Below are 20,881 nucleotides of genomic sequence, written 5' to 3' on the forward strand. Positions count from 1 at the left end.
GAAAATGAGTTAATTTTACAACTGCAGGGAGAAGGGGGAAGGATGTTCCCAGATGTCAGAAAAGAAAATTCAGGTTAGGATCTGAAAACCAACTTGGATTCTTTTCCTTTCATCACTGCTGTGGAGTTGCATAAGCAGAAATGAAGCAAGACCTGACCATGCAGTTTAAACCTCATTCTGAATGGAGCCCAGTCCCTGTTCTCACAGCATTGCTGGCTCCTCAACAGAAGCAGCGTTAAAAAGATCTCATGGGTGGTATCCAAGGGAATTTTAGAGTGGAGAGGACTTCTACGATTGTCCTTCAATGGAACTGAAATTTATCCAGCAGTTCTCTAAATTTACCACAAATCCAGCTGCCTGTGTGATCTGCTGAATAAAGGGATGCAGGCTTTGTATTTTCCAAGTAAAACTCTATCAAACTCATGTGGCATTACTTTATGCTACTTGGCTTTTTGTTTTTGAGAATGATGTAGTGCAGGAGTTTCACTTGCAAATATCTATGATATCTGTCCCTCATATATTGATCTCAGAAAGCCATGCTCCTTTGATTTCTTTTTCAGTTACTAAACTTGAGTCCCATTCTCCCTCTCTTCCTCTCTGCTCTGCTCAAGACCTGATCTTGCCTTCTGCCTATAGAAGATCTTGTTGTATGAATTCATCAATTAAAAATAAAAATGCTAATAGCTTCTTTATCTTCTCATGGTTTCAGAGTTCTCTTGGTAATTGCATGTTGTGCACAGAAGAGACAGATATAAAGCAGCACATATATAGTCTACACATTCCAGTGGACTCATATATCCAGGTCTGCATTTGGCTATAACCCATCAGTAGAAAATCCTGATGAATGGCGCAGGAAGAACAGGTGGGAACCTGTCCCTTCAGACAGGCAGTACTTGCTCCACTCTGAATGCATTGGGCAGCCCAAATGAATGCAGCACTGAGATTACAGTGCTGATAATATAACATTCAATGTATATTGCACAGAACTTGCACAGAACTAATGGGATTTTTATCTAGTTTTGGCTTTTTAAATCTTAGTGTCTAAATAAATTTGAATTAAATATCTATTTATTTCTATTTTTGCTCATTTTTCACACCGCAGAATCAAAATGAAATAAATTATTTAAGCATCCGTGCAAAACAGAGAAAGATTTATGAGTGACAATGAGAAAAATGCACCTCCTCTGTAAAGGTCTGTACTGTAGTCCACAAAACCTATTAACCATAGGCATGGCTAACTGCAGGAGCTGTTCTGTTACCAGCAAATGGCTGCAGAGGTGCATTCCTTCATCCTGATGACTGCCAGCTGTAATTTCTGCGGTTGCACCTTTCCTCATATTGCCGGCACTGAGATTTAAACACAAGCAGAGGCAGCCTCCCTTTTAAAACGAGAAGTGTATTGTTAATTCTGCCATCATCCTATGATCCATTTTTCTTTATTTCATTCACTACCAAACTGAGAGCTTTGTTTCCCAATTATTCCATCTTAATTATTCCACAAAGTGAGATCCTGAAACAAAACAGGAGGAGAAAAGCATCCCATGCATTTGTCTTTGTGCTAGTAGGGATGGAAGAAACCAGAGATGTCTGGAAACATTTGACATCTTTTTTTCTCCCTCCTTGTGTCAAGTTTTGCTCTGAGGGCAGTAGGCAGAGAAGTGGAGTCTACGCTTCAAGAAGTCATTTTCCTGAAACAGCTTGAGATGCTGCTTTTCAAATCATACGTTCACTTTTTTAATCTATCTGATATAGAAGGATGTTTCTCTTGTTTCTTTTCTATTTCAAATGATTTTTAGTCATGCTTTCCAGTGTAATGAAATAAAAACAAATTAAGTTGCAACCCAGCATCTGAATGCTGCCAGAAGGAGAAAGTGATTCTAAGATCCTTAAACAGTGTTATTATTAATACCTGTGCTAAGATACCTTTTGGATCAAAGGTAGCTTTGGTGCAGGCTTGACAAGATATAACCTTGAGAAAAAGATCAGGAAGGCTTTTGTTCCACTGGTAGGAAAGAGAGTGATCAAATCAGTCCATTACAAAACATCATTCCTGTTCCTCAGCTCCACCAAGCTATGTGAAGAAAAGAGGCATGTCTGTCTATACCTTACTCCTCACTCACATACTTGCATAGTCCTAGAGGGAAGAGTGCAGTGTGCAGGTGCAGTATTCTTGACCCCACAGCTGCAGTTTGTTCATACTCAGCATCCTCCCATTTCTCTCTACTCACTTGCATCATTTTACGGAATAGGTCACGGCCTAGTTGTTGGATAAGATTTTTCTTCTAGCACTGATACAACTCATTTGATATTGCAAAGCAAGTCAGACAAAGCCAGTCCATGCCCAATTCTGCCTGCTGTGGAGATTAGACTCCATGACAAACTCCATCTTTAGTGAAGCTTATGAGACATATCCTCAAATTCATCTAAGTACAGAATTCTCCTTCAGCAGTTCCCCTGGCCAGATAGAATTCAGCCTAAGGCACAATCAAATGGATTACTGCATCCCTGCAAACACTGAACACCCTGACTCACATGTCTTACTGAGTCACAGCACTTTCTGTGCTGCCTTGCTGAAGCCAAGCAGACCTAAAGCCCAAAACAACTCCCCCTGCTCTTTCCTGGTGCCAACACACTTCCTGCCATCACACCCAGCATATCTGTGGGAAAAGGCTGAGCGCCAGCATCCCTGCACTCTGGCAGACCCTGTGCTGTAAGAACAGCCTCTGGGACGTTCTAACAAGGCATGAGGTAAAGCAGCCCAGAGGCCACTCTACTCACACCAAAGGTCTGAGTGGAAGAAAGATGCTTCAAGTGACAAAGCCTGTAAGAAATGCCTTTGCTAGAGGGCAAATCTTTGGGAAACGGGAAGCTTATCCAAAGAAACTGGGATGTCCTTGTTGGCTTTCTTGCTTCGCAAGCTCAAGGGGAAAAGACAATGGATAGAAACCTGTAATAATATGAGGGATTTGTGAAGCAGAGGCAGAGGGCAATGAGCCCCCTGTACCACCACTCTTCCCACACCAGTATGACCTGCTGCTTCTGGGACTATGATGGGTTTGTGAGAGGAGCTTGACTTAGAAAACTTGGAATCAGGAAAAAATGTCATACTGGTATTAACTGTCCTTCAGTCAGGATGTAAAAAAGATGAAAGAAAAGCAGGGTTTGCTCAGATAGCACTGACAGACTGTCCTTCCATGCAATAACCAAAACCACATCCTCAGTTTTAGATTGATTTTTGCCCCATTCTCTTTTTTTTCTACATTGACTATAAAAAAATTAGTATAAAAATTAGTAAAAACCCATTCCTGATGTAGTAACTGTCCATAATAAAGCACTTTCTATTTTAGTCTAATAGAACAGAGCACTGAGAATAAATTTGGGATTGGTGTACACTTACCTGTGAGGCTACTTAAGAGCAAACTGGGAGGACAGGGCAAAAAATGCATCTTCAGAAGTACTTCCCTAGGCACAGCAGGCAGTTTCCAGATGTGTACATTTCCATACAGAATCCAAACACATACTGTAATGTCATTATCAATAAGATTTCAAAGAGGCTAGCCTGTCCTTTTTTGAAGTCAAATATATCCAGTATGATGGGATGGAATTGTAAATTCTCTCTATGTTACTCATGCTTGGAGGAGCAATCCTGCTGGCAAAACTTCTGGGCATAGTGACAGTGCATAGTGATAAAAGAAGGCCCTGGCTGGTACAGCTTGTACCGCCCTGGAGCTAAGCAAACTGTATTGAAACTTTTTTTTTTTGCTAGTGTAACTGTGTCTCAGCCCATTATTTTTCAAAAAAGTAAAAGATCTTTCCTAACCAACATTATAAACCTGTTGTGGACCCCTTCCTTCTCTATTTATCAAAATAAACTTACAGCAAAGCCATTCAGAGAGCAATGAGGTGGCTCTGAGATTCAGGTAAGCGTGCATCCACATTGCAAAAGGACCTAAGGCTGAGGAAGAAGCAGCCCACAGACTGTCAGCATTTTTCTTTCATTTTCTTTTCAAATATCAATTTACTACTGCTTGTCAAAAGACAAGGCAGAAAACAAAAACAAAAGAACAAAGGAGGAAATTATTTAACCTCCAGGGGGCATATGGGAGTTATGGGAAATACACTAGGATGCAAAGGAAAGGTTGCGCCATGAAAAATTAAGCTTTCTTAAGTGATCTGTATGAGAAATATGCAGGTAACAGTGCTACGCGGTACACTTGAAGCAGTGAACTGAGAACTGTGAGTTAGGGAAAACTGGTGTGTAGGGGAAGATTACGTCTTCAAGAGGTTCTATTAAGACACGTAAGGCTCATAAAGAGTCACAAGAAAAACAACAAAAATCAGTGTTGGCTGAGGAAACAAAAGTGTAAGAGAAGCTCAAGGACTTACCACTTGGACCTGAGTTGGCACAGGTAGGACAGAACCAAGAAGTCTTACAAAACCAGTCCATAAGCAACAGTTCCTGGGTAATTCATGCTCAGTGTATTAATGATCACTAATATTATTAATTATCACTAATATTTTATGTTAATGTGATGCTCAGACAAAAACATACACCTGCTCAGCCCTCCCATCTACAGGCAGTGGCAGAACTTCCAGCAGGAAGAATCTTAATCCATTCTGCAACAATAAACCAGGTAGTGCAGCTATTTAAACATTGGCAAATGTTAGTATGGACAGAACTGGCTGTCATTTCACACATTACTTGGTTAAGTAAAGAACTAAAATACTTGGCTAACATATTAAAGCTACAGTTTCCTTTGCCACATAATATTATTGTATCAATGACCGTTAGAATCTTCCTTATTTTATATGTACTTTAAGTGGCTTAGGAGTGCAGGTTACTTTTTAAATGGTGTTTCTTTATACAACAATTCTGCTTTTTTTCCTCTGAGTACTTTTCTTGCTATTAGCCAGATTTCCTAAGGAAACAGTCAGTGAGGTATTACTGTCTCTCTGCAAATCTCTCCTCCTCACTGTTTCTCAGAGCAAGTTTTGTGCCACTAATCCAGTGTTACCAAATGCCTATGGTGCAGTCCATGTCTTAGACATGCAGTAAGAAACCCTGGCTGGATAATGGGGATAGCAAATTGAAATTAAGGCTGAAGATGACAGGTTGACAACTGGACTAGAAGATCTCAGTGTTTTTTTCCGACCTTAATGATTGTGTGGTTCAAAGACAATACAGGGGAGAAAGATGAACCTTCAGGTGAGCCATCTGGCACTGATTTACTGGAGAACTACGAGTATGAGGCAGGGAGTCAACTCTGCCATTGCTTCCAATCAGCCAACCTATGGACTACTACTTGCCCAGCTGCCTGGGGAGACGGAGGAGAGAAAGAGAGACACACAGACAAATAGACATGAGGGAATCTAAAAATAACAGAGGAGGAAGGTGCAGCAAGTGTGTAAGAAAACTGGAAAAAGAAAGACCTCCATACAGTGAGCGGGACCTGAAAATAATTGGAAGTACTGTAGGGAAACATGGAGATACAGAAGACTTAAGTACAGCTCTGGATTTAGGGAACATATGAAATTGTAAGAAACAAGGTCTATTAGTTCAGCTGATCATGAACAATCCATCTGTGTCCCCTTCTATGCTTTGTTGTGGAATATTTCACTTGCATTAAGGCTAAGCAATAAACAGGCTGAAACACTGCCCACAAAATCTTAACCTGGAGAAATCATTTGCAGGCAAGTTTCTTGTCTCAAGCAGTCTCTTTAAAAATGAAATTAATTCTGCTGGGTTAATTCAGATTTAACTGAGTAACAACGCATTAGGATGTTCCTTCTTACAGACTGTTTTCATGTGCTGAACTCCATGTCTCTTTCCGAATACTATCAGTCTGTTGAAGGAAATGTCTAAATGTTTAGCATTGCCCACAGAGTTAAAGTTCAAAGATGAATCATAAATTTAATCTTGAAAGGCGAACTGTCTACAATTTCACAGAACAACTAACCCCTTTCTCCACAGAAGATGACAGCTGCAGGCCTCTTCATGGTTCCCAATGAGGATGAACATGTCTGGGGTCTCTATTTCAGCAGCTAAGTGCAGAAGTCCTCAGATACCACCAATTTCCCTGCTCTGCCTCCAAGTCATTGTAGCACGCACTGCCAACATGGTGTTTAAGTCACATGATAACAATTTGTCATAGTTTCAGCTGGGATAGAATTATTTTCCTCAAAGTGTCTGGTATGATGCTATGTTTTGATTCCAGGAGAAATACAATGTTGATAACACACTGATGTTTATAGTTGTGGCTAAGCAGTGATGCACAGAGCCAAGGCCATTTGCAGCGAAGGATCAAAGGAGCTGAGAGGGAAGACAATTAGAGCAGCTGACTTAAAATGGCCGAAGAGATATTCTATGCCATATGAGATCATGTGGAAGGAGTTTTGAAGGGGGGTGGGAATTCATATCTCTGTCTCTCTTCTGCTGCTCAGGGGGCTAGTTGGGCATCAGCTGGAGAGTAGTGAGCAATTGCTTGGGCATCACTTGTTATATACATTTATATGTGTGTATATATATATGTATGTCATCATTATTATTCTTTTCCTTTTCTCTTAGTAAATAGTTTTATCTCAACTCAGGAGTTCTATCATGTTGGTTTTTTTATCTTCTCTCTGCCATCCCACTGTGAAAGGGGAAAGTCAGCAAACAACTGCATGGTGCTCAGCCACCTGGTCAGGTTAAGCTACAACACAACTCTGTTGGCTAAAACTCCATTTGTGTACCTTCTTCTAAGAAAAATCAGATTGCAAATTTCTGACTACATGAAGCATGCGCGCGCCTTGCAGATCATCATGACTATGAAGGACATTTTTTTTTTAGCAATAACAGGTCTCACAGAGGCACTGAGGTCGCTCTGGGTTCTGCATATACAGAAGCCTGATTTGCTTCAATATTCATGTCAGTTTTGCCTAAGATTCCTGGACACATCTATACAGAAGCCACAGTTTACAGATCCAAACTGGCCATACAAAACATTGTTTTATGATAGTACTGGGAGAATTCTATATGGGTTCATCTCCACAAAAAGGAAAAACAAACATTGTGGATCACTGTGTCAGAACTAACTCTACTACAGCTAAATAGAAAGCAGCATGAAGGAAAAAAAAAAAAAAGAAAATTAAAAAAAAGAATACCTTGATTTTTAGATGGAAGATACTGTACCTGTCCTGTTAGGCCAACATCACCCTACCACCCTACTGATAAAGTGCATATGTATGAAGGCAGAGAGAAGGATAGAGTAGTACACATGATAACTGGACTGCTGCATGTTGGTGAAATTATGTTATGATGAAATAATCACAGATTATGCACTCCTTACAATTTTGGGAAGTTTTCAGTAGCAGCAAGATAGCATCATGTAAATTCTACCTACATCCCAAATGTGTAGGCCTGCATGAAGCCTCTTTCTTGTTCTCACTATTCAAAAATTACATGTTGTGAGTTCACTTAACCAGTAGGTAGTAATAATACATAAAATGAACAATTCCATTCATAATATGCAGTGTTTTAGAAATAAATGTAACATAGAATCAACAGAGCTATGCAGGTCTTTATGATGTGACAGACATTGTAACATTAAAATATGGTACATTTTACTTGTCTTGCTCAACTGCCAACATAAAGATGCACTACAGAAAATGGCACCTCATTAAATACATTCTTCTCCTTTGCCTACTCTTTTCACAGGCACATACCCTAGGAACACATTCCCTCTTTGAATAAGCAGCATTTTTATGGAATAAATGTTGTGAACACTAGAAGAAGGCTTCAGATTCATGCTTGTAAGCATTTCAAAAACAGTGGCAAACTCTACATTTAGTCTAGAGATGAGTTTTAAAAACCTGTGACACACTGGAGAGTAAAAACATGGTCTTAGATAAAAAAAATGAAAAATACAAAATACCATCCTATTTTTCACAGAGAAAACATCATCTTATCAGAAATTCCAAAATAAGAAGTTTGTGTAACATCTTAGCCACTTGATAATGTCTTATAGTGAGGTACAGCATAACCCTTTACTGCTCACACCTGTGCCATGCACTGCTGCATCTGTACAGACTGTGTCTCCACTTCAGGCTGGAAATAAGCACAGTGGCTCTTAACAAAATCTGGCCTGGAAAGCAGAAGCACAAGGAATTGCAGTGTGAAGATATGTGGGCAGCCTGCATGTGCAGAGCCCCACAGACGCTTTGGATGCTTTTGGGATTTCACAGAATCATGTCATCCAGAGGCACTGTACTTTCTCCATCATGGATTTGCCAGTGTGTTCTTAATTCAAGGATCTCTACACTATGCTTACAAGAATGGCAACTATAGACCCAGAATTAAATTATTGATACTTAACCCTTCTGGGTTTTTTTTTTGTTTTTTTTTTTTTTTTTTTTTTTTTTGTTTGTTTTAAATATACATTTATTAAAGCACTACAGGTCACAATGCTCAGACTGGATCGTAGTTGACTTCCAAGCTGCCAATACTGTATAATGTAACTGTCAGATAGGCTGGTAACACCAATGCTGAAATAATCAAAAAAGTAATATATTCTGCAGCTTAGTCATGATGAGAACTGATTCCAACTTTCCAAATACTTGAAATCTTAACCTTTGCTTTGTAATCTGAATCGTAAGAGGTTTTATAAATACATCAATGTCTCTAGCAGTAAATGACAATTTTACTTTTTCTTTAACCCAAATTCACCTGAACCAGGTGAGAGCTCGAGGTATCACAGTGCTGTTTAGACTCACCTTTCCAAAGCTGGCGGCATTAACAGGTTGCGTGTCATTTTTCTCACAGAAGTCCAAGTAATGCATGTAGAGAGCGCTTCGAGGAATGCAAACACCTTCCGCAATCTCGTAGTTCTCCTCCAGCCTTAAAAAGCAAATATCAAACAGAGAGCACTGCAAGTATGTTGGATGTCCTGTATGGTGAACTGTGTGCAAAGCAGCATCTTTAAGACCAAACACTACAGCCTCTGCTTTTCTAGCCAGTTTTCTCTGTTTTGTTCTTAAGTACAAAGTCCAATGACAAAGCTTGCTTATAATTTGCTTTCTGCTTTCGATCAAATACGTAGATTGTGAGTTCTTAGAGTCAACAGGAGATTTGCACAAAGGAATATTATTCTGTGGGCATGTTCCAAAGTACTATTTTTTTGAAAAACATACTATCACATAACGCCTGTTGAACGAAACCAAACACAGGGTGATGGGCAGCATTTCCTCATTTTTACAGGACAGTCACCATTGGTTCATGACATCTTTTCATTCCTGTCCATCTACAAAATTCCTTACCTGGAGGAAGCAAGCGTGGCTGAAACAATTCGTTTGTAAACACCAACAGATGTGCATAAAACTATATCTGTAGAATAATTTCTCCCTATTGTTGATGGATTAAGAGAAGAAAACAAGAGTGCACGATCTGCTGAATGCAGTAGTGAAATACCATCCTCCTTCGCATTGTAGAAACTATCATAACTCACTTACACACACAGATACAACCATTACATTCTAATTATGCATCACATACATGAATGAGCAACTGCTTAGTGTTTAAAATATGGAATCGTAGCCACTGCCAATCGATAGATTAGAAAAATATTTATCTTGAAATTATATTCTTATGATTGCTGACCCAAAGAAGTTGAAGAGATCTTTACATACGCACAACTTTAAAACCTCAATCTTGTCACCCATGGTAGCACTTGTGCTTTTAAGTTGCAAGTGTGCTCATCTGCCTTGCTGGCTGTGAGAAGAAAGTGAGTACAACTTCTTCTTAAACTATAAAATAAGTATATTCTCAGAAACCTTCAGTTTTACAGTAAATAGGCCCCTCTTATATGACAACTGTACAATACCTTTTCAAATATCTAGTTTCACTCTTTCGTTGCCTCTTCCAGGTCTTATCCTCCTTCCATTTCAGTTATCATGATCATTTGTGACTGCAAACTATTTTAATAAGATATCCGGCTAGATGAATGGAATCAGTTTGTATGGGCAACATCTATTCTTCCTTGGTTTCTACAGGAATATCATCACGGCATCTTTCCTCAAATTCATAGCGCTTTAACAAAACCCTCTTTCAAAACCTGGAGAGTTCGTTTGTATACTATAGCTGCTAATTGGAATGTCAGCTTCCGTGACCAAGACAGGACAGAAAGAAAAGCAGTTAATTATTTCTGCTCATATCTGATGAATTTTTCTCTTTTTCTCCTCTCTTTCACAGAGAATCATTAGTCTGACACCGAACAATGCTCCATTATACCTGAACTTTTTTTTTTAATGATCAAAACCCCATCTTGCTCCACTTCTTTTATTTTCCTGTCTTTTATTTAACAACTTTATCATGTTTTGAATTCAGCCTCATTCTGCAGTGTTGTAGGAAGATAATGAACTCAACCTGCTACCTAACAAATTTCTATCAGAAATAATGTATATATAACATTTTAAGTGCCCCAATAAGTCCAGTAGTTCACAGTAAGACCTTTTGTACCACTACAGTATAGCAATAAAACCCCTAAATCCTTCCACAATAGTGACAATTTTACCGGTCTCTATTAGCATTCCCCCCTTTATATTTACATACTTCTAGAATAAATGACATTATTATATTTCAGAGTTGTGTTCATAGTGTAGTCTTATTTCTAGGTTGGAAGGCAACAGAACAGCTGTGATGTTATCATTTCTAATTACACAAAGGATTCTGGAATAGATAATTTGAGGTATTATAACTGTTTCTGCAAAACTGCTAATCTTGGGAGAATCCATTGACTAAAGTGTGCATTACTTTTTTCTTTTTCTGTTCTTTTTTGGCATGTTGTAGAAAATACAATAGTTTTTTGTTTGTTTCACCTTCACAACACTGTTATTATTTTGTGCACCAAATAATTGTAAGCCACCAAACTGCATGGACTTGAGCTGTCTTGGCTTTTGATAATTCAGTGTTGAGAGAATTAGACACACACACACCAAACTGAAGTGAAATTACACTACAGTTTGGTCAACCAGCTCGCCAGGGAAATAATGGCAAATGTTTGAGAGGAGTACTTAGCAAGCTGTAGCTACGCAGATAATTATGAACACAGGAACAAGAGAGAAGAACAGAATACTAGGTATTTGAATCTTCATGCCTTAACAGTTAACATTCAGTCTGGAGGTGCGTGTTCCTGGATGATAATTTGGCAGAATGACTGCATTTACCTGACCTTTCACTTCATTTTGTGTCATCAGCCAAACTAAACGAAGCAAAAAAACATCATTCTTATTTCCAGGAAAGATATCTAGCCAGGCTGACAGTCCGCCAGACACACTTCTAAATCCTCAGCTAGATCTTCTCCTCTTTTATAGTGTTCAGTGTACTTCCCATTTGGAGAGGCATAAACGTTACAGATAGATCCCCATGGGATTGGCGTTCTCTCTTTTCACTAAGATGTCAGACAAGAAATAAATAATAAAAGCAAAGTCAATATGAATAATATGACAAAAAATTACATATTTCTCTTACAATTTGCTTCACTTTCCCTGCCACTTTCCTTCTTTTTCCTTGCTACTGACATTTCCTTTGTTTCTTTTCTCCACTGCTCCCATGACTCCATTATTTATGAATGATAGTAGCACCTTACAGTAAAAAACAGAAACAGGAGACAAAGGTGGTGCTTCCATTTGCCAGAGCAAGGTAATTTCAGTACCTTGCCCTTGGAATCTAGGCAGTAAGTTATCCCAGAACTTCTAGCACTTGAATCTTGCTTAGAGATTCCTGCAAGAAGGTAGGATGCATGCTTACTCGAGGCATATTCAGGTAAATTTCATTTTTCATCTCTTCTGACTGTGCAAAAACTTGATTTGAGCCCTGAGCAGGCAAAATTGTCGAACAAGTAGGGCCAAACCTGTGGGAAACACTCAGTGCAGCTTTTGCACAGTGCTGACCACAATCATTTACCAACCTATGGGTTGCTATGTGCTACCACAGTACAAATAACCTGATGGTAATGTGTCTGGCTGGAAACATCTTCACTCCCAAAACAAGCTTTCTGCTTTATAGCATTTTGATCACAATGTTTGAGCTTCTAACTTTATTTTAATGTAAGAAATGCAGAAGCATGGTTTCTCCAGGCAACCCCAATTTAAAGTTGCAGAAAATCATATCGAAGCCAAGAAAAAACTTTCATATGAGACAGCTACTAAGCTGGCAAGCTATTACCTGTAGGTCTATTAATAAGTGGGTAAATCATATTTTTCAGTCTGACATTAGCTAAAGAAGTTAAACTTGAAAATGTCAGTGATTCCTGTTTCCTCATGTGTTTTGAATGGAAAATTGAATGAAGGATATTGCAGATGCTCCAGAAGTCTCAAAAGGGACAATTTCTAACCTACCAAAAAGTGTAGGAAGCATTACACAACAGGCAGGTAGTAAGCCAATCCACTAGCAAAGGGGAAGGGAAGATGACGTAAGCAGATTTTCTTTTTTTTTTGTCCAAAATTCTGGCATTCTATTGCAAAAACTGCTGAATGAGTATTAGTGTTTGCACCACATTCCAGCAGGGCTCAATATCCCAGGAGTTTAGGGATTTGCTAATCTTTATGACTGAGGAAGCTTGAAAGTATCTGGCAAAAGACGGTTAAGAGTATTTGCACGTTTTCTGTTGGGAACATATCACTGGCATGTTCTAATGAACTCTGACTTGGCTACTATGCTATCTGCTCCTGTGGAAAAGACTCTTCACTGAATCTGCTGCAAAATAAACTCTGTTCTGAATTTGGATTGGTAAGCCATGGCTATTATTTCATTTTATCTAGATCATTCTCACTGATCTTGTTTGAACTGTATTGGAGTGGTTTATGTGAATAATAGAAAATGAGAAAATACATCTACATAATTTCCCTACTATTTTATTAATTTTTTTTCTCTACAGTCACTCCCCTTCTTTATTCACATTTCCAAAGCTTCTGAAAGCATCTTGGTTGTACAAATATGCAAAAAGAAGTAATCATTCAGAACTAAGAGCCTTTATTTATATTTACATATCTCACTATTTGCACTGAAAGTGTCTGCAAATTCAGCAAGGCAAAATATTGAATATTTGCAGCAACTTATTATGAATCCTCCTACGGATTTTGTTTTTTTGAAATCTAAAATTTAACTGATTAACTTTAAAGAGAACATAAATGGAATTGTCTGAATCTCATGAACTGATTGGTTTATTCTTTGCTATTTATTCTGTTAGGTTTCCCAAGAGGTTCACAGAAGAAAAAAAATCATTTTTCTAACATTCTCTTAAAAGCAAAAAAACCCAGCAATCTAATCCTAAAAGAACTACCTACAGGTGATGCAAAGGCCTGTCTTCAAAAGACTTAAAGCAATCTAAGGAGCATGAGATTTCAGATAGCATGCTCTGAGGCTTGGCAGACTTCTCTGTAACAGATCTCTGTTCTGCCAGATAGAAGAACCTCCTGGAAAATGATTGATCACTTGTCATCTTCTGTGCTAATGTCTAAGATTGCATTTTAGTAAAACAGTCAGAAAAGGTGGACATCATCACACACTGAAGCAATCACAAGTCTCAAACAAAATTCTCTGTATTAGTTTTCTTTTTGTAGTAAGTACAACAAGGAAGATGAACCACAAATTACCAACTGGCAAGGTGACAAGCAAATATGGCAACTGGGTTTTCTAAACTGTATCAGAGCTCTCTTATATTCAAATAAATCTCATCAGAGTAGGATATTTGTTGAGAAGCATTACATAGGATGCTAATGAGCAAATTAAATACATACAGTAAAACTATCTTTAAAATTCTGTAAGACGTCCAAGATCTCTATTCACTTCCGTTCAAAAAAAGATAAGGAAAGATTGTAACAGGTCACCTTGTTTTTTTTCAAAGGCATCTTACCATTGCAGAGTAGCAGGAGTTGAGTGTGGTTTCGATGCTCTATTATTTTCTTTTTCCTCATCTGTTAAGAAACAAAAGAAGACTATTTAATTTCAGTGAGAACTACTCAGGCAGTGTGAAGTTGTAAGGGATTATCTGATCAGAAATGTTCTGAAGTGTCAAAGCTTTCCCAAATTCTGACTGAAGAATAGAAATGTAAACTCGATGCTCCCTAAGTTATTATCTACAGATACTGCTTAAGACAACAAAGCCTGCAAACTTCTCTCACAGCGGGAGTGGGGTGTTGTGTAGAAATGATGACACTGGAAAGCATAAGTGTATATAAAAAAAGAGAATCTTGAATCTCTAGCAACGTGTCCAAATACAAAAAAAAAACTTTCACCACCTTTAACGGAACAGCTGCCTAATCCAATCTGCTTTTTCTTTATCCTTCAATTAGATGAGGCATTTAACCTTATGGTTTTCTTCTACTGTTGTGATCCTGATGTATGACAAACACTGAGTGTTTGTAAATTTACAAAGCTTAATTAAAATTGAAGTTAAAAACATTCTGTAATACAGTTTATTTCTTTTCAGGTAATTTTCTGATGATAGTATTCTCTGTTTACTCTCTGTTAACTCTTTGATTTGCTGGCTTTCCAAAAAGCTTGATAAAAGATGAATAAAGACATTGAAAGTAGAACTGTTTTAAAAGATTGGCTTTTTTGCCAGTTCACATTAGTTCTTTTGAGAAAAAAGAAGTATATACAGAATAATTCCTATTAAACCGTGATTTGCAAAGTGTATGAAGCTTCCTAATTGAAAGCTGAGAGTCTGAAGCACAACCAGCTTCTCCAGAAGGCTGTTCTGTGGAAAGCACTGTTGCTTCAGATCCAGTTGGCTATTTTTACAACTTTGTCCCCAACGAATGCACAAAGGGTAGAAAGCTTAGATACATAAATGAGGTAAAACCACTGTATTGTTACACTGCATTGCTAGAATCATTTCTTTGTGCAATTAATTTTTAGAAATTACATAAGCCAGCTTTTAGGATGTCGAACTTTAAGGCAGGCAGAATATCTCCTCAGAGTACCAGACCCATTTGGGAGGTCTATTGTGCAATGCCAACAATGGGCACACAGAAATAAAACCCCGCTTCAGAACACACTACCTTCAGCCCTCACATCACAGTGCTTCTTCCATGACATTCAGTGTTAACTGAACATCATCTAGCCAGGGAGGCCAGGCCCTGAACATCAAGAAAATCCAAAATTACAGTTATCCACAGACACTGGGGCAGCCTCTCTTCTACATCTGCATGACAATGGGCCTCTAATTATTGGACCGCACACTCCTTCCTTGCCTTTCACTGGTCTGCTTTTATTCAGCCCAAAGGACCAACATACACATTTCAAATCACTTTTAAATTGTGTTTTTCGTTTGTTTTTCCTAAACACAAATGGTCCGCATGCAACAAACCTTGGGCACACAGGGCCTGAATGCCGAGCGGCCACTGCAGGTTGCATAAACACAGCCTGGACTTTGGGAGACAGAGCAGTGCAGCACAGACTTAAACCAGAGGTGGATAAAATAGTTGGGGCCATACCCACAGTTAGTCTCAGCAATTTATTGTGGGCAGTAAACTGCTTGTGAGATGGGGGAGTTCCCCTGGTTTTGTAAAGGAAATAAAGTTGGCAGCCATGGGAGCGAGCAAGCCTGGCAAACAGGGATGGGGATGGGTATGCGAGCATGGGAGGTCACCAGTTTGCCACCAGTCCCTATAAGAGCAGCACCACAGCACCTTCCTGTTGACTGTGGAGTTTTATGGCCTTTGACAGTGCATGAGAGACGTCAGAGTGAGATACAATAATTGAAGCTGCTGCTCCTGTGCACTGGCAACGTGCAGGGGCTCCGTCTCAGCCCCGCCACCTTCTTATTCAGAATAAGGTTATTGCTTCCCAGCTGAAAGTTGTCTGTTTTCTTAATCACCTTTTTCTCTGTCAGTATCAAAGCTTTACACACTGCTTTAAGTTCACACTGTGGCTTAAACTTCATTGGAAATTGCTAGCGAGGTACAAACTGAAAAGGCTGGGTGCTACTGATCTCAGTAACCACTGATGTAACTAAGATGCAATAATCCTAAACTGCCTCTGTCTGTGAAACCAACAGGTGTTACAGTTCCCCCACCAACCTTCTCCCCACTCCAGACAGAACTTCTGATTATATTTAGTGATTTAAGGGGGTTAATATGCAAAGGTCTATCACCTACACTAATTAGATTTGATCTTCCCCTGCATACGTGGCACTCTATCACACATCAAACCACTATCCAAATTAATAATTGGTCTCTGCATCCCTTCTACCCATCCTTTGGCTGTTTCACAATCACATTAAGACCCGTGAACAGGTGTTTTGCCTAACCTGCTCTCAGACACTCTCCAAGCTATCCATAGTCAATCAGTTCCTCTCATAGAAGGATGCGTTTTAACCACAAAAGCTAATGGTAAGATCACAAACTACAGTTTAAATCCCTTTTCTCAGCTGTGTATGTTTCCCGGTGATTCTTCAAGATGCTTCAGCACCCTCCACTAATTGTCTGTAACAAGTAGGAGAACAATGTACTTTGAACTTCTTTGCAAAACTTCTCTGAGACTCGCTTTCCATCAAAATATTTAGCGCATGAGCAACTGGATTTTCAACACAATGAAAATATCCATAATCTTTCCCATATCCTCCCCAGAATCAAGCCTCTGCAAAATAATATAGAACTTTTATTCATTTTCTGCCTATGGGCCAGATATCAGCTAAAACGTTTCTCATTTTCACTAGATTTTGGACAAAATATTTATTTTTATTAAATAGATGGATAGAGTTGTACATAGGGTAAGAATGGATGAGATCTAGAAATATAATCATTCAGTATTAAATATAAGAGTGCTGTACAACCATATAATCTCATTCGATAATTTACTAGCAGAACAATAGCTATCCCTATTCCTTATGCTTTATTTGGTAGCAGGGCACCTAATGGTTTCCCTACTGAGCAGGGAATGTTTTGCGTAAGTCTTGACTCAGGCCTGGTCCCCGATTTGTTTGTACTGCATCAAAGATATAAAGAATACTGTTCTCCCTTTTTCTTTTTCTTTTCCTTTTCCTTTTTCTTTTTCTTCCTGTCATTTTATCAGAACCCTTCACAGAACCACTGTGTGCTGAAAGGAACCTTTAAAGTTAAATACTTCAAAAATCGAATCCATTTGGTAAAGAAGAGAAGTAATGACATGGAAAAGAAGCCTTGTTTCAAGACACTGTCAAAGAACAGACACCACAGTTCTTCTCTGACAAATGCTAAAGGACTTAAAGACATCAGCTAACTAATGTTGATGTTCATCTCTGTCATAACTACAGTGGAATTAGAGCTCTTCTTTGCACTGCAAAGGTTAACAGAAGAGTCATGTACTTTCCCGGGCTGCTTGTACTTGTCTCAAAGAACCTCCACGGAGCTAAGACAGTTTTAGTAGCTTTATCTGAATAAAATCCTTCACATAGTTCAGACACCTCCACAATTTTCAGATGAATAGCCCCTGCCCCTGTAGCCTCAGCAGCCCAAGTTCTGACTGTTCTCAAAAGTGATTTGCCCTTTGCTAACATGAATTAAGGGATGGTAAGAAGCTGCTTAACCTCATACTTCCATGTAAATGTAAGCAAGATACAGCCTTGTTAGCATGAACTCTGTGCTTTAAAAAGTAATGTGATTTCTTTTAGACTACCTGAGAAACATAGAAGTGTAGATCCAATTCAATAAGCATGACTGGGAAATCAAGAATTTTTCCTCAAAGAAAATGTCAACAAAATCAAGTAGCTCTTCTTTCAAGTGGATGTTTTTCAACCAAAGGAAAGGTAGCTTAGTTCAAGCAAACAAACAAAAAAAACCTATTTGATAAGATTTCCATTTTAACCAGTTTCAACACTGATTTTAAACACTCCTTTTGAAGAGGAAAAAGTAGTATGAATCTTTTATCTTTTCTGAATTGTCTACACATTCACATTCCAAAATATACAAAATAATTTGGACAAGCAGCCCTTCCACTTCATCACATAACATCATGACTCCTTGCACAGAAAACTGAAGTTGAAACTTTCATAATCCTTAAATTGTATTCTTTCATACCCCTATTTCAATTTTGGAGAATCTGGCTTGAGCAGATTCAGAAAATGTTTTTTTCTTTCCAATATTAGATATGAGATTGTACCATTCCATTTTCCTGTTGATCTTTCGACTAGCATGTAGAAGTGGTGAAAGGAGAAATACTTAGAAAACTGGAAACTGAAGTAAAATTATCCTATAATTTTTATATTAGAGTGCAAATGCTTTGTTTTGGGAAAACACATCAAAGGTCCCAAGAGGGTAAGAAGCACTCAAAAACAGCAGTGAGCATTGCTTTACAACGTCATACAGGTTCAACGGACCTGGAGACCAGGAGGAAAATGGAAGAGTGTAAAGGACTTCTGTGGCCCAATGTACAGTTCTGTCATGTGCTCCAACGGTAGAAAAGGTTAGAGTGAAACTATCACTTGTCCTAAAGCCCTATGAACTGTAAAAACATGCAAGAAAAAATAAGTCATAAAAGCAGGCTGATACTGAGTAAGAAATCAGTGGAAATCTTCATAGTCTTCCTTAATGGATGCACATATCCACCCTCCAAAAAAACATTAAAAGAAAAACAAAGCCACATTTGCTCTACTAGCATCCAACCAAAAACTACCTGATGTATTTAGGAAAACAAACAAATTCAACATCACCAATAAATCAAGAGGAAGATGAATGATGCCTTATTTTGGCTGTGGATGAAAACAGGAGATCTGCTGACCACAGCAGCTTGACCACCATTCTGAGAAATTCAAAAGTCATGTAGGTTTCCCCAAAATATGTTGTCTCCTGCTGCTTGAAAGTGTATGACAGAGGCTGGACAAAGATGGACACGATGCTTTGGAAACTTCTTGGGCACTTTTAGGAAAACCCAAAGACTAGGAAGGACCACATAATATGATATGATGCTTCCTAAGGGGAAACACCTACTTTTTTCTAGATTTCACAGATTATTGGTCTTCTTGTTGCTAGGCAAATGGCTTATTTTTCTTTCCTCCTCTTACTCCTCTCTTTCGTGCACACAAAAACAAGGATGGCTTTTCAGGTGAATTAATTCTCTGATCTACACTGCAAAAATGTCAGTATTTGTGCAATGGAAACAGCTGGATGAACTGGTTATAAAAAGGAAGCTGGATTAAATGAACACTTTCATTCTCATTTGAGTTTCCATCATGTACTGTGACAAAGCATTCTGCACACAAAGTGTGGGATACATTCAGTTACGTTTTTATCAGTTTTACGTTTGCTGCCATGTGTTTTCATTACTTTTCCCTTAATTCCAGCACCAGAAGACAGAATGAACAACCATCCTGTCTCCTCAGTGCTGCTCTGTGAAATACCTGCTCTTAATCACGACAGTAGGTTCACCTACTGACTCTGGGGACGTGAAAGTTTTTCTGTGCACACATTCAAGCCATAAGCACATATAACAAACTGCTGATTTGCTACAACCTATGTAGAGTAACAAATCTTAAAAAAGAGTATAGAAGGAAACTCATAAAATAAACTGTGTTGGTTTGGTTTTTGTTTGTTTGTTTGTTATATAGCTAATGGTATTAATTTATTACTCTGATACTGTGAGTCTAAGGAAAAGCCCACTGAAGTCAATAGAATCAAATCATGCATTCAGATTCCATTAAGAATCAGAAGTCACATCTCAGTCACTACAGATTATTTCTGTCACGTTCTTAGAAGCATCAGATAGAGTAAAATGAATGTAATAAGTTGCACAAAGGTTGTCATAAAATGACAATTAACAACCACATGTTTTATTTTTTTCAGTACCATTTGCTAATTTCTTATTTCGTCAAATAAAAACAGAACACCTCAAAACCCAGACCTGTCAAATGTTATCTTTGAGGATTCTCTTCTGCTGTTCTTAGTATGGGAGTCATGTTTCTAACACCTTCTTTCTTCCTCAGAAGAGATATCTCTTCAAAAGAGACTCCTGGGCAAATAAGCGCAAGACCCCAACATAGAAAATTCTGTGATCAGCTGAAGCTTTGTGCTGCAAGGCATGTAATTCTACAGTGATATCAAAGAGCAGTTTTCTTAAAATGAAAAAAAATAAATGCAAAAAGGGATGATCAGCATTAAGATGTATTTAAAAATTCAGTTTCAAAACTTATGTCTTTATTCAATACAAAACTGTGTCTTTCTGAATGAAGAATTCATTTTGCATTAATATCTTGTAACCAAGTAATGCTGGAAGTACAGAAATGAAAAATGACCCTAAGACTATTTTTCTTCACACAACGTAAGTAAAATAGAAATCAAACAAAAACAAGATGGTAAATTAAAATTTGTATTACAATTTTAAATAGAAAAAAAAAAAAAAAGGTTATTTTGAGGTATTTGGAGGTACTTATAATTACCTGCTCTTGTTAAAAAAAAAATAAAATTAAAAAAAAAATCAAGAGCTAAAATTACTTTAAGTAGGAGAAATGAGAAAAAATAGCTAGTGTGAAATTACCTACATTTATAATTATTTCCTCTCAATGACTAAAGGGAAGCAATACCATGATTCAATATTCAATGATTTTTTTTAATCTGTCGATTTTTTACTTCTTAAAGAATTTATTTGTGTGACTCAGTATTGAACAACAATTTTTTTTTTCCCTGTATTTCAACTGCCTGGTGTTCACCAGTGAAAAGCAAAACAGATACTTTTAGTCATGAGCAACTGCTAACAGTGCATTTTAGAGGTCACCCAACCTCTATTCAGGGACACACAAATTCTTCTGGATGTTTTAACTCATAGATGGTATTAGTTCTTTTAAATAATGGGAAGTAACCAGTGTTCCAGCAAAAACACTGATAAAACTTTTGGATGTGTCAAAGAGCCAAATCTTCAAACTACTGAGTA

At 38.1% G+C, this 20,881-nt stretch overlaps 1 protein-coding gene across 2 annotated transcripts in view; it reads right to left on the bottom strand.

Annotated features, from left to right (window-relative positions):
• RFX4 (regulatory factor X4) overlaps positions 1 to 20,881 on the bottom strand; it is a 91,848-nt gene that overhangs the window by 53,990 nt on the left and 16,977 nt on the right. Inside the window, exons 3-4 of one of the 2 annotated variants that reach the window (XM_048933386.1) lie at positions 13,890 to 13,950; positions 8,752 to 8,875 (exon numbers count right to left, since the gene is read on the bottom strand). In XM_048933386.1, coding sequence (XP_048789343.1) covers positions 8,752 to 8,875; positions 13,890 to 13,950 — 185 coding nt within the window. Of the gene's footprint in view, positions 1 to 3,397; positions 3,621 to 8,751; positions 8,876 to 13,889; positions 13,951 to 20,881 lie in introns of those variants that run through there. The other variant, XM_048933387.1, reaches the window with a different exon arrangement.

Source organism: Lagopus muta, chromosome 1 (genome assembly GCF_023343835.1).
Source record: "Lagopus muta isolate bLagMut1 chromosome 1, bLagMut1 primary, whole genome shotgun sequence".
NCBI lineage: Eukaryota > Metazoa > Chordata > Aves > Galliformes > Phasianidae > Lagopus > Lagopus muta.